Source organism: Cervus elaphus, chromosome 11, assembly GCF_910594005.1.
Source record: "Cervus elaphus chromosome 11, mCerEla1.1, whole genome shotgun sequence".
NCBI lineage: Eukaryota > Metazoa > Chordata > Mammalia > Artiodactyla > Cervidae > Cervus > Cervus elaphus.
The window spans coordinates 11,422,034-11,436,734 of NC_057825.1; the positions used below are offsets into that span (position 1 = coordinate 11,422,034).

Sequence of the window (14,701 nt, forward strand, 5' to 3'; positions counted from 1 at the left end):
CTTCCCCGCGTCTACACCTAGAACTCCCAGATTTCAAACCCGGCAGATATCAGAGGAGAACGCGGGACCTCAAAGCGGAGGCTGATTAAAGGGCCCCGCTTCCCGAGATGCGCCACTCCTGTCAAAACAAACTTTGCCGTGTTTTGAAATGCTCACGGTGTTTGAAACATGTTCATTAGATATGAAAAAGGCAAAGATTTCACATGAAGGGGAGGCTGGCATCTGTGGGCTGCACTTCTTTCCCGGATGGTGGTTTTGAAAACAGCTGGGAAAGGGGGGTGGGGGCGCAGACACGCATGTCCAGAGCGGCACCCCAGCCAGGCCTGGACCCACTGCAGCCACTGGCGAGCAGAGAACCGGACCCTCTCTCTCTCTGCCTCCAGTGGAACACGGGGTGAACTCAATGGTCCGTGGGGTCCTCCCCGCCACACTCAGGAACCCTGGTCTCCGTCTCAGAAAAATGGGGGACAGTCGGTGTCCTGGCACACGGACAGGAGGAAGCGACAGCTCTGGGAAGGCTCTGCTCCCCACAGACCCCGGGGGCTGGGCAATGGAGGGGGTTGGTCCGAGGAAAGGAGGGCTGGGAGTGCCCAGGAGGGCAGGGGAGCCGGTGAGGACCAGACTCCTCGGTGCTGCACTCCTCTCCCGTGCCCCACTGTCCTGCCCGTTCTTACCCCAAGCCCCGACCCTGTCCTGCACCCCAAGGCAGGCGCCATGTCTCTGCCTCGGGCCGACGGCTTCTCATCCCCCAAGAGAGAAAAGTCAGGTCCTCAGCTCCCAGGGCCTCTTCAGACTCTCCCTGCTCTGCCCAACACCGGGACCGCAACACACGAAAACCCTGTCCGTGTGCCACCGTTTGTCACCAAGTCCTCCTAAGTTACCAGCCGACCCGAGGCCAGGCCATACTCAGCCCTCCCGAGAAGCAGCCATGTTGACGAAACACTGTACTTCTATCAGAGTCGACCTGATTCCAGATTGTTTACATCCCTACAAATATCTGCCTACTGGTAGTTCCCCCATGGAGGACCACTAACAGATCTAAGAGTCTGCGAGCACGACTCGGCCAGGCTACACGGCACCCTGCCTTCCCAGGTATCAGGGGCTCACCCAAGATGGAGCAGGAAGCCTCGGACGGAAACGCTCCTGTGGCCACGCCCCGCGCCTGCCACGTGGCCACGCCCCCCTCCCGCCTGCCACGTGGCTCTGGTTGGCGCACCACCCCGCAACACGTAGGTGCTCGCCTCACTGCACCTGGGCTTCCTCCCCTACTAACAAGTTCTGAGGATTCCCACCCGCGGGGCGCCTGGAGCACTAAGCAAGGTACCACCTGGGACATGATGATGCTTTGGCTGGTGGTGAAGATGCTAAACACATTTTCCAGCCCCGAAAGGCCTCCAGCCCCTGCTTGCCCCGGACCACAGGGATATGGCAGCATCGCTCTGTGCCCCCCGTTTCCTCATCTGTCAAAAGATTTTAAGCCTCACTGGTCCACATTTTTAAGAAGCAACATGTTTTTCAAACATCCCTTAAACCTTGTCTTCTTTGTTAACACACCTCCTTGGTCAGTTTAGTGACTTCAGAAAAGGGAAATAAAGCCCCTGGGAGGGGCCCAGGCAGCTCCAGGTCCCCAGTGGACCCTTGCTCCTCAGGCGCAGCTGAATCAGAGAGCCCAGCACTATGCCTGCACACAGTGGGCCTGCCGCGTACCATTCTGCCTGCCCCCCACACAGTGTCACCCTGGGTATGTCTGGGAACCCCGAGAGCAGGGAAGGCTGTATCACCTCATGTTCCCATAACCTCACGTCTCCCACCCAGGGCACTTGGCCTGGGTAAAGGAGAAGGAAGGACTTGTACGCTCCGCAGCCAGGCCAGGGGTCGGCGACCTGGAAAACAGCATGCCCTGACTGTGGGTACCTGACAAGGGTCACCCCCAACCAGACCTGTCTTCTCCAGCCCCCTGAAAGGTGGGGTGGGGCGCGGCACTGGCCTGGATGTGAGCCTGCCTCAGCTCCCACCCTGATCCCAGCCCGAGGCCTCCGGGTCTCGCAGCAGAGTGGGCAGGGCCTGCTCTCCCAGCCCCACAATTTGTCTTGCAGCTGCTGCCGTTGCTCGGAGCGAGACACTTGCTTGTAGCTTGTGAGCTGTGTGTAGGCAAATCTTTCATTTTTCTTTCATTATGCCGGCGTGTACTGTCACTTAATTTTTATGTATGCAATCCTTCCTGACAAATATGATCTGCTGCCTGGTAATTCGTCTGACGCTCATTCTGTTCCGCGCTCTAATTACGGCTCCTATTCCTGACACCGAGGCAGCCGCTCTGCCACCGCTGGGTACCGCACCTGTCAGCCCGGCCATGGCATGACTAATGCCCTTTCATGCCAGTCTCGTGTTAGCAAATATGGAGGCGGGGAGGGGGCTAGGGGAGGAGGCGGCTGGAGGAGATGGGATTTGCATAAGCCCTACCCTGGGTCAGCAGCCTCTGGAGACAAGGTGGTTGCTGGGGCAACGTGGCTGCCTTGGAACATCCCCCACATAGTAGGTGCACAGAGAGGCAACAGATGCATAATTCATACCCATGCACGGGGTATGAGGGAGGCTCTGCCCCCCAAGTCCTTCCTGAGTCACGAGGCAACTGCAATTAGTGCAGTCTTCTGCCCCGCCGAATGTGTGTGCGAGACAGCTGTTTGCGGAACCTCGCTGTGGAAGGGGGGTCTTTCTCCTGGTCTCTGAGACTTCAGATCTGGGCTCTGGCTTGGCACTGTCCCCTTCGTGGGGCCTGGCCGTTGGTTTTGGCCGCAGGGCCTTGCTGAGTCTGTGCGGGCCTCTCAGCTTGGTGGGTACGTGGCCCCAGGAGGGCTCCTTCCACCCACCACGAAGCCCGACAGCCACTCAGAGGCTGTGGGAAGAGTCTGGCTTACCCGGGCAGCCTTTTCCCAAGTTCCAATTCCTTCTCATTAATATAATAAGTGCACCAGTCCAAGTCAATAAACTCACACTGTCGGACGAGCCCGCATTTCTGCCCGCTCCTAATGATGTGATCTTAACCGGCTCTGACTTGTGCCGCAGTCTTTTCCCCGGCGGGACGGAGGAGGGTTGGGACCTGACTGACAGGGGACAGGAGGCAGTGGCTTTAACTCTGCTCTTTGACGGTTTCCCTTGAATTTCTGGCCTTTCTGAAGGCCTTGCACCAGAGAGGTAAACAGTCCCAAGCTGACAAGACACAATGATTTTCCCAAAGAGAAGGATGTGGGGAGCGAGAAAGAGACGGCTTCCTCCCAGGTACAGGGAGTCAGTGGCCGAGCTCCGGAGGCAGATCCTTCTGGGGCCCCCGACCCTGGGCTCCTGGAAGAACCGGGCACTGCACCAGGAGGGCCGCATCGGGGCCCGGCTCTGCCACCATAGAACTCGGAGGAGTCCCTCAAGCTCCCTGGGTCTCAGATTCCTCATCAGCACAGAGGAAGGAGCCTACGGACCCTGACATCTGCTTGAGGCATGAATGAAGCATCGCCAACTCAAGGGCTGGCGGGTCCTTAAACATCCTTTCGTTCTGACCTAACGGAAGAGCCACAGTGCACACCAGCTGCTAAGGAGGCCGGGCCAGGGGTCCTCTGAGGTCAGACGGGGACGACGGTTTCAAAACAATCACATACACACAAGCACTTACACAGTCACACACACACTCTCTCCAGTTCCCAGCTGGGAGCTGTTGATCTCTGAGTTAGCCTGTTTCTCCAGACTGTGTGCTATATACCCTGAGAGCCTCGAGCCATCAGGACCTGTATGAACAGTGACAGTTTCCACCAGGAAAGCGTGTCTTCCAGAAGGCCACTGTGTGTCTCTTGGCATGCCGCAGGCTCTCAGGGGTGTAGCACACAGAAAGACCGGAGATGCACTGGCTGGGCCACAGAGCGCAGAGGATACGAGCGGACAACAGAGCGGTGTTCGAGGGGCTCGGCCTGTGCACGGGACCAGCTCCCTCCTGTGGATGCGGCACCCAATGTGGGAGGTGAGTCTCAGGCATCGTCCCCTGCAGACGCCACCGCAAAGAGCCAGGAACTGCTGGGGGTCGGGGAAATGCCCCTGCACCCTGCCCTGGCCTGAAACGTTTCCACGCAGCCCTGGTCACAGCACCCGGGGGACCCTACTTGTGTGTTACACACACACTGGGGACTTCACTGGTTTCTAATCAAATGTAAAATTCTCCAGCAGTCCAAGTTTCACATTTGCTCACATATCTGGAGAAGGAAATGGCAACCCATTCCAGCCCACTCTTGCCTGGAAAATCGCATGGACAGAGGAGACTGGTAGGCTACAGTCCACAGGATCGCAAGAGTCAGACACAACTGAGTGACTTGACTCACTCACTCACTTATCTGGATTCTGAAGCTGGACAGTGCTTAACATGACCCAAAACACACATCTGACCTCCAAGTCTCCTCTGGCATCCGGCCCTCAGCGCCCCCGCACTCCTGGGATGGTGTTCTCACTGAGCTCAGCCTTCAAGGCCCCGCCTGCCTTCCTTGCCACCCACAGGCCCTCCACCCTCCCCAGGCCATCCTTTCCTCCATACCTCACCGGCTCCTAGTCACTCCCCACACTTCAGCTACAAAGTCACCTCCACCATGTGAGTACTGGGCCCCTGCAGCTTTGAAACTGCCGGTTTAAAAGCCAAAAGCTGTAAACAGCCCAAACATCCCCAGCAGGAGGAACGGGCTGAATGTAGATGAATGAATGAAGTGTCATGATCTCACATGTTGGCGGGTCCTTGAACATCCTTTTGTTCTGACCTAACAGAAGAGCCACGGTGTACCAGCTGCTAGGGAGGCCGGGCCAGGGGTCCTCTGGGGTCAGATGGGGACGAGAGCTTCACATACACACACACACTCACTCACCCACACACAATGGGACACCATGCAGCAATGAGAAAAACAGCGTGGTGGTCTCTACAACCACACAGCCACCCCTCCCTACCCCTAAAACATGACCTTGTGAGAATGCAGGTGGTCCCATCCTGGGCTCCTCCAGCCCTTGGTTTACTCCTCTCTGGTCATTGTTCTGAAGAACATCTGAGGGTCTAACCAAAGGCACCCTGGGGACAGGGTTTGCATCTTCCCATGTCATCCAGGACCTTGGGGGTTGCTCGGGTGTGAACAGCCTGTCCTTACCTAGGGAGTGGGCCGCAGTGGTCTCTGAGCTGAAGAAGCGGCCCAGGCCGAGGTCACCCAGCTTCACGATGCCCGTGGCCGTGATGAACACGTTGGCAGGCTTGATGTCTGCAGGGGAAGGACAGGGGGGTTGGTGTGGGGTCTGAGGTGAAGCTGGCTGGTGGCTGGGGGAAAGAAGGGAGGAGGAGGCCTGGGTGTGGGCAGAGTGGGGCCCTTCAGGTGATGGGGGTTTAGTCCCCAGTCCTGCTCTCTCAGGCCAAGGCTCTGGCCCTGTCTCTGCCCAGCTGTGGGACTTTGAGAAATGTGACCTCAGTTTCCTCATCTGTAAAATGGGTCTAACTTCACTACAGCTCAGGGCTGCTGTGAGGTCTAGGAGTGCAGGGATTTTTGTGCTCTTGTTTCTTCTTTTACAGCACAGCGGGCACTCTATGCAGGTCTGTGTAACAGACGAAGGTGGCCCTCAGGGAGGTAACCTGTGCTGTTCCCCACTCACCAGGGAAGTGCCTCACACACAGCGGACACTGATAAATGCAGACAAAATGAACAAATGGAGGAATCAGTGAAGTCTTCTAGCTAAAGCACACAGCACCCTGCCGGGCACCCACCGGGCTCTTCCCTCACAGTTTAGGATGATGTCAGCTCTCAGAAACACTCATCTCCTCTGTCTAGCCAACTCCTACTAAGACTTCAAAGCCCAAATGAAAAGTTCCCTTTTCCGGGATGATTTCCCTGCTCTCCTAGGCAGAGCTGGTGGCAGTACTGGAACTAGCTATGACTGGGCCTCCTCCCTGCCAGCCTCCCCACCCACCCTAACCTCGCTGCAGCCCCCTCTTGCTGGCTCCGGGCTGGTTTTGGGGGCTGGAGATTATGTGTTGAGCACGACCCCTGTTCCTGGGGTCCCTGTAACTACATGGCACTTGGTGCTCTCTCCTTGGGGAGGCCCCTGACAGGGGCACGAGGCCCGGGGTGCCGTCAAGCCTGAGGCCTCCCGCTCCCATTCTCTGACCCTGTAAGGACAGGCGAGATGCTGGCCACCCACTGGATGGGGATACGAGGCAGTCGCCCTTCCTCAGGCTGTCCCGAGGAGCCAGGAGGAGCCAAGGGGAAGGCTGTGTCCTGGGCCCCGCGGCCCCCAGGCAGCCCCTGACACGTACCGCGGTGCATGACCCGGCGCGAGTGCATGTGCTCCACGGCGCTGCAGAGCTGCACGAAGTACTTCCACACGGTCCTCTCCGGGATGAGCCGCTTCTGCTTCTTGAAGTACTGCGGAGGGGGAGACAGACACACGGACAGGCTTGGGTGACAAGCCTGTAGGGTCCCGGCTCCAGGGGTCACGTGTCCACCCCCAGCAGCAGCATGGGGCTCCCTGAAGGTGGGGCCGGCCTGGCCAGAAGGGATGTCCTGACAGTTTCACTGAAGGGATGCTGGGACCACATCTTGAAGGCTGCTCTCTATGACCCTTTACCCGGAGTCTCCCGGACACACGTCCATCTCCTTCCACTGCCCAACAGGGATTAGTTCCTTGCAGGAGTGACTGGTGTAGGCTCTCTGCCCTGGGCCTGGCCCAGCATGAGGGCACCCAAGACCTGCTTGGTGGTTAAATCCCAGCTCCCTTCCTGGGAGCCAGCACATATAACCATGAACGAGCGTGGCAAAGACCTCCAGGAAGCGGACTTGACGTTCTCAAATAGACCTTCCAGTTTCAACAGGCACAACCTACTCTGTTGCCTGGAAAATCAAACTTAATGCTCCAGGAAAAAAAGAAAAAAAGCCCAAAACCTACCCAGGCTGCACTGAGTGATCTGTAAGTAACCAAAGGTTCTAGAAGAGCTCAACCAGGAACATGCCTTCAACCACTGTTCAGATTAGCATCCCTCCGGGAGGGGATCCTATGGGCCAGGCCTGTGGGGCTCAGGATGGGGGGCGCGTAACTCACACCCGTCACTTGAAATCTAGTTTTTGTTCACTTCAGAGCAATCTTCTTTTCCTGAAGCAGCCAGAAATGAAGGCTTGACCCACATGTCAGGGCAGCTGCACTGGCACAAGACCCAGGACACACTCGTGGCCTGAGGTAGGAAGTGGGACCCGAGCTAACCTCTGCTAAGCACCTGCTGTGTGCAGCCTCTGTGCTGGGCCCCACAGTGATGGCTGTACCCGGCTCACAGACGGGGAAACTGAGGGCCACACGGGAGCAGTAAGGGGCAGAGTCAACAGCTCAACCCCAGGCCGTCCACCTGGGAAGCCCAAGCTCTTAGCCCACTTCTAATGGTACCAGTCACCACCTGATGAAGGCCCAAGGTCAGAGAGGTTCGGGAACTTGCCCAGGGTCACCCAGCAGGGGCAGCAGAGCTGGGATCGGACGCAGGCACCTCCAACCTTGGGACAGTCACAGCGGGAAGCCCCTGGACTGGCTCTAAAGCCCCATGAGGCTCTTCTAAGGCTCCATTCTGGGAGGGGGCCTCACACATCAGCTGCCCCTGGCTCCTGGCACAGAACCCCCCCCTCCCCAAGGACCACCTCAGGCCTCCGTAGTGGGCCACGCTGCAGTATTATTTGTGCCCTGATGTTAGCTAATCCTCATTACAGCATTTAAACGGGGACGTGCGCGGCTGTGCGTGGTGATTTTCTAAATGTCACGTCCTATCGGCGCCGGTGACATTTAGCAGGAAGGCGCAGAGTGTCTGGTGGGTTCTGGGGTGGCAGCAGCTCCCGGTTTCACCATCCATTGTAAATAATGCCAGCACGTGGCCCTGGCGGTGCTGCTTGGCTCCGGAGGCTGGGGGCCTTTGGGACGGAGGGTCTGCTGGCCAGCCGCCTCCCTGTCAGGTCAGGACTCAGTGTGGTCCCCAGGTTGAGCCCTGCCTAGGTCCCCGTTCCCTCCAAAAGCCGCAGGCAGCTAGAGAGCAGTAAAGGCCAGAGAAACTGCTGCTCCCAGGCCCCAAGCACTGTGCTGGGTGCATTACAGATGGGAAACTGAGGCACAAAGAGCTGGCCAGGTCATCCCGCAGGTGTGTCTGACCCTCGGCCCAGGGTCTTCCTACTGCCCTGCCTGCCTGTCTGAGCTGCTCTGTCTGCAGGGCCACAGGCTCAGCAGGGGAAGGGGAGGGTGAGGGGCCCGTGACAGAGGCAGGGAGGTGCCAGGCCATGTGAGGAGGAGGGCTCCTGAGACAGGAGGGCCTGACGCACCTGGGAGCTGGGCCACTGCCCCAGAAACCAAGGGTGTGAGTAACCGACTTGAACCCTGGGTCAGGGTTGGCCCGGGGGAAGCCGGAGTGAGGGGAGGCACCACCCCAGGCCAGGCACAAAGAGTGCTGGACGCCACCATGCCTCCCTCTTGTCTCTTCTGGCTGGAAGGAGCTTGCATCCGGGCCCTGCAGCTCCTGCGCAGCCCTCCCTGATGAGGCCCCCAGGACATCAGCGGAAACTGAGGTTCAGGAAGGGGAGGGGTCTATAATTTGCCCAGCACCCCGAACTCCCCACCTTCTGACTCCAGCCCCCTCCATGAGCTGAGAGGCTGTGAGGGGGTCTGAGGGCCACGGGGGCTGACAGGGTGCAGTACCCTGACCAGACAAAGTGCTTTGTGGATCCTGGGCTTCCATCACTCTGGGCTCTGGCACAAGTTGTTCTGCCTCTAGGCTGCGGGTCTCCCCTCAGGTCTCTGCTAACGCGTCACCTCCTCTAGGAAGCCTTCCCTGCTAACATGTCACCTCCTCCAGGAAGCCTTCCCTGGCTCCCACAGACCCTGAACTTGGCTTGTTCATGGCCACTCATGACTGCTCATTCACAGCTCTGCTCTCCCATCAGAAGGCAAGCTCCCTGAGGGCTGCGCCTAGGCCAGCAGCATGGGGGTGAGCACAGAGCGGGTCTGGATGCATGGTGTTCAGTGAGAGAATGACACAGGAAGGAGAAAAAGAGTGGGGGGAGCGAGGGAGAAGTGAGACGTGATATAGCACATCTGTTTCCACCAGGGATCTGTGTGGAGATTAACATCCCTGCAAACGCATTAATATGTCAACGAAAGTATAAAAGCAGGTGATAACAGCTCAAGCAATGCTGCTTCCCAGAGACGTCCGTATTCCTAGGAGCCAAATTTCAGAAGAGCAGACACCGAGCAATGACTCAATCCCCAGTGCGTGGTGGGAGAGACAGAGCGTCTATGACTGTCTGCAAGTGTGGCTGGGATCAGGCGGGGGCTTGAGCATGGCCCAGCCCAGCTCAGGGACAGACTGGGCTCGGGGGAGGAGCGATGCAGGCCCACCGACACGGTCTGTGGATGAGGGTCCAGCCCGCCGGGGAGTGAGGACGTTGAGGGAGGAGGGGTGAGTGGAGCTGAGAGCACTGGCCCAGGAATCCCACTTGAGAGACTGTGCTACCGCAGGCAGGTGACAAAACCTTTTTGGGCCTCGCTATTTAAGGACAGTGTGGACTCAGGGAGTGAGGCGTATGCTCAGCACGGCTGTGGCCTGCAGTGGGTGCCCCATCGGTGGAGCTGTGCTGGTCCCCGTGTCCAGGCTCAGGTGCACCCGGTCCTGGGCCCAAGGATGCGGGGGTGAGCGGGCAGTCTGGGGGCTGCCTGTGGGACTTGATAGGTTGCTCAAAATCTCTGAGATCCCTGACCTTGGCAATTATATGGAAAGGAAGATGTCTCTCAAGGGCTGAGGGGCTCAGGAAGGTCCCCTGGGGATGATGCCACCAGAGGGCCACTGGAAGCAGAGACCTGGGCCACAGGCATGGGTCTGTCCCCATGTTGCTGGGGATCCTCAGGTAACTCTTCCAACCTCTCTGGGCTTAGTTTTACCATCTATAACATGAGGCAGAAGATACTTTCCCAGATTCTGAGACCTGGGGTTTGACCTATAGGGGATTACGCTCCATCCCTTCTGTGAGGCAAAAGTGGCCACGAGCCTGTGGGTGGGCTGGGGTGGTGAGGGATTGCAGATGGGTCTTTTCTGCCCATGGCTGACCCTCTCCCAGCAAGTGTAGACGGGACTGTAGCTGAGGCCTCTGGGCATCAGCAAGGGTGGACGGGGGGCGAGTGTCCTTGAGTGGCTGCCTCTGCCTGAGGCCAGAGCACTGGGGAATCTGAGCTGAGGTCGGGGAGCACCTGACCTGGGCAGGTCCCCCAGACCCAGCTCTTCTGCCAGGCGCCCTCACCTTGATCATCTGTGATAGATCACCCGCGTCCGCCAGCTCCAGCACAATGTTCAGTTCATTGTCCTCAATAAAGGAGTCCAGATACTTGATGATGTTCGGATGGTTCAGTTGCTGCCCGAAGAGAGAAAAAGAGGGAAATGGAGCCAGTGAGAGATGATACAGTTGGAGAGGCGAGTATCTGGGGGGAATGGCCTGCAGAACTGGGTGACACCGGGAAAGTCATTTTGCATCCCTGAGCCTCAGTGTCCCCCTCTGTAAAATGGGCATAATCTTTTGGAGAGAAGCTGTGAAGATTACACGGGCTGATACCTCTGAAATGTCTACATGGTGACTGCTCGCAGCTAAGACTCAACAGACACTGTGGAAATGACCCTCCTCTCCCTCCTCCTCTTCATCATCACCACCACCCAGGCCCCTCCAGGGCAGGGCCAGGCCCCCACCACTCCACCTCTGCACTCAGTGGTCCTGGAGTACTTAGAAGTGTCTACCTCCTTCCTTCTTCCTTCCCACTTTCTCAGTTTCTGACCCACCCTTTGTGAAATCTTGAGAAAACATCATTCCTGGTGTGAGAGCTGCCCTGAGCATGGTGCTCAGTGATGAAGCCCTGATTCTGGCCTGATCACCGTGGCCCAGGTGATCAGGACTGCACCCCACTGGCTGGAAGTCAGCCCCTGCTTGGCTGACAGGAGATCCTGGCATTCCTTATAACTGAGTCTGTGCCAAAATGACTCCAGGATCTAGGGAAGGCAGAGGGACTCAAATATTCTGCCACAGTATGGTCAGCCCATCCAGGGGGGGTCCCATCCAGAGGCGACTTGAAAGCACATTTTCCCAAAGGCCTGGACGGTGCTGCGTGAAGGGCGTGTATCTATGCTGTGTATCACTGTCCCACCCCGGCCTGGCAGCCTCTGACTGGTCCTGGCATGAACGGCATGAACGATGCCGCCCAGTGGCCCCTCTGAGGACTGTGCTTCTTTCTGTTTTGTAGGAAACACCCTGTGCCCTGGCACATCCTGTTGACTTCCCACGGGCAGGCTGGAGAGGTGGGTCACGTTCTGCAAAGGGGCTGGCCTGGCGGCAGAGGTTATAAGCATGGCAGTGAGGGCTGCCTCTGACCAGATGCTACACTGAGTCCTTCCAATGCATCTTCTCACTAGTTCCATGACAATACCTCTGAAGACAGCACTCTCATCATCAACCCTTAAGCCAGATGAGAACATAAACACCCCAAGTGGTCAGCAGCTTACCCACGGCCCCAAAGCTAGTGAGCAAGGGGTGTATCTGCCTGCGAAGCCCACAGCTGACTGCGCTCAGTGGCACGGCAGCCTAGGGGACGGTCAGAGCCCCCACTCTCGGCAGGTCCGGGTCACGCAACCTGGGGCAGCCTCACCGAAGAGGCTATGCATAGTCACACAGTTCTGAGCCCAGGAACCAAACAGGCTGGCTCGGTGTGCACATGTGTACAATCCCTTACTCATGTGATCAGCACATGTGTGTTCTTGGCCACAAGAAGGGAGATAGGGGTGTGTGATCCAGACAGCTGCTCCCCAGGGCTGCGGAACCAGAGTTTCAGGGATCACAACTGGGTCCAAAGTTGACCATTTAGTAAAACTTTGAAAATGTTACCTGAAGAGTATTTTAGGACCTGTGATGGCTGGAGTTAAGGATACCTCCCTACAAGCCTCTAGCCTCCCCCTTGAGACCCATCACAGCCATGGGCCACCCCAGCACGAATCCACAACTCCCATATGGCCATGGCACCTCGCTCTCAGCCACTACGGGGCCCCCTCTCTTGTCCCCACGTTCAAGTCTCATATCCTGAATGTGGCATTCAAGTCCACCATGCTCTGCACTCCCATCCACGCTGTTGGGGCTCCTGCTGCAGGCTCGTCTCAGCCTTCCAGATTCTGAGACCAGGCCCTGGGCCCTGCATGGTCTCCCCAGGGTCCTTGGGTCTGCTAGCATTACCCGACAATCACCATCTGTTGCCTGTCTGTTCCCCCTCCTGCCTGGGAATCCCTGGGCAGTGGGGTGGTGGGGGCAGGGCGGATGCCATGGTTGACTGTACCAGTAGCCCCACTTTACAGGAAGCTGCCAACCAAGCTCTCTCTATGTGGGGAGAGAGGACACCAAATCAGTGTTGACTGCGTGCTCTCCTGTGCCAGGCCCTCTTCAGACACTATTTTATTTTTAAAACATTTTCATTTATTTATTTTTTGGCCATGCCACGCTGCTTGCAGGATCTCAGTTCCTCAACGAGAGACTGAATCCAGACCATGGAAATGAAATCCTGGGATCCTAACCACTAGGCAGGCAGGGAACTCCGCTGATACGATTTTATTTAATTCTCTCTATCTGCCCATATCCTGTGAGGCCAGCATTCTCACCATTGAGCCGATGGGCAAACCGAGGCTCAGGGAGGTTAAGTCATATGCTTAAGGTCGCACATCTTGTAAACGAAGACATCAGCATTTGGACCCAGGATCCCGGGCCTCCAACGCTCATCCCTTTTTTTCTCCTCCATCACCTCCTAATTCTCAGGTGGAATCCTGAACCTGGGGAGGAGGGCGGAGCCCCAGGGAGAGCAACCCCTAGACCAGGGATATATGTCTAGTCCAGAAAGTTCTGTCATCTCTGACACTTAGGAGACCAGAGGGGAAGCTAGCAGGAAGGGGGAAAGGATGACCATAGACACCATCCACCACCGCCATCCCTCACCCTGGACAGGCCCTGCAGGTCTGTCCTTCACACGACCCTGTCCAGCTCTGGTGGAACCTAGGACTTCTGCCCACACGGGGCAGGCACATCAGCTACCCTTGGGGGGCGGGGACCCATCCCCAGTTGTGCATCCTGCCTCCTCCCTGTTGGAGGCCTGGCAAGAGTCCAACAGGCTGACAACTCAGGGGCACCGAGCCCTTCCAGCTCCCAGAACCCGGGGCCTCATGCTTAGCTGTTAATTCTGCCCAGAGCCCCAGGCTGGCTCGGCTCTATCTCCCTGGCATAGAGCATCTGCTGGAGGGAGCACGAGAATCAGAGAGAAAAGAAGAGAATACACCATGACTGAATATTCAGATGTGTGTACCACCACATGGAAATACAAGAGCACAAGGCTGAGAACAAAGATGGGATGAGACCGACAGGGAGACAGAGACAGACAAACCGCAGTCTGACCCAACGCCCACCCTCGCTCCTTCCCCAACAGCCTGGTCCACGGCCGCCACATCCAGGATCCACACGGGACAAGGACAGCCGGTCTGGAGGCACTGTGAGGACTGGGCAGAGGTGAGGCGGGGCCCCCACTCAGCCACAAGAGGACAAACCATCCGCTGACCTCCTCCAAAGTACGTCGTTTCTGAATTTAAAGGGCTGAGGGGCTATGATGGTCACGACGTAGCCTGGCCTGGCCCAAGGAAGCGTGGGGCTCCTGCTCGGCCCAGGGCACTCACCTTCAGGAGGCCAATCTCCTTGACACAGTCCTGCCTGGCCTTGGCGTCCATCATCTCAAATATCTTGGGTGAGAGAAGACAGAAAAAGTGGTTAAAACCAGCACCCAGAGCTCCAGAGGAAGCACAGGGCCTGGGACCCCAGCCTGGGTTCTCACGCCTTTGCTGAGGGAACCGTGTAAGGACAATGGTTCAGATAACTGGGTGCCCACCACGTGCCAGGCACTATGCTGACCGATTCCCACCGAATCATCTCAGCAGCTCCCATGAGTTAGGGGTTACTGCCGGCCAACTTACACAGGAGGAGACTGAGGTACAGAGAAGTCCTGTGACTTGCTAAGGTCATGCACCGGTAAGGGGTAGGATAGGAAACACCCTTGGAGCCTCAGTCTTCACGTCTATAAATGGGGCCAACAGCCCGACCTCACTGGCAGTCATGTGGACCAAGATAGAAGAAGGGGTACAGCATGTGCCCCCTGATGCCCCCCCAGGCCCTGTGTTCACTCCATGTGGGTCCTTCCAGCACCTCCTGACTTACAGGAACAAACCGGAGGGCGACATAGCCGCCCCACCACAGAACCCATCCCGGCACTAAAAATCAACAGAGAGAACCCAGGTGAGCCCGTCCCTGGCAGACAAAGGGCAGAACACGGGCCCTTTCTGAACCGAGGAGCCCGTGTCCCCTCCAGCCATCCCAGGCCACATGTGCAGCACCCAGATTTACAAGGACAGAATCACGCTGTCCAGCTCCAGGCGGGGCTTCTTCGCGTGTCTCCCCACCTCGTGACTGTGTCTGAACTGCCTTCCCTCTCCTGGGCCTCCTCTGCCCAGCCAGTTAATCTCATTCTTTAAGGTAAATAAGCAAGTCGAGGGGCTGTGGAAGCCCTGCTGGAGGACTCAAGGTCACTTCCTGCAGAGAAGAGCCATTCAGAGGGGCCC

The 14,701-nt window shown here is 57.6% G+C and overlaps 1 protein-coding gene across 2 annotated transcripts in view; it reads right to left on the reverse strand.

Annotated features, from left to right (window-relative positions):
- Nucleotides 1-14,701, reverse strand: part of NEK6 (NIMA related kinase 6) — an 85,196-nt gene that overhangs the window by 16,713 nt on the left and 53,782 nt on the right. For both annotated transcript variants that reach the window (XM_043916884.1, XM_043916883.1), the window contains exons 4-7: nt 13,766-13,828; nt 10,320-10,430; nt 6,320-6,428; nt 5,166-5,273 (exon numbers count right to left, since the gene is read on the reverse strand). In XM_043916884.1, the coding sequence (XP_043772819.1) occupies nt 5,166-5,273; nt 6,320-6,428; nt 10,320-10,430; nt 13,766-13,828 (391 nt within the window). The remainder of the gene's footprint in view (nt 1-5,165; nt 5,274-6,319; nt 6,429-10,319; nt 10,431-13,765; nt 13,829-14,701) is intronic.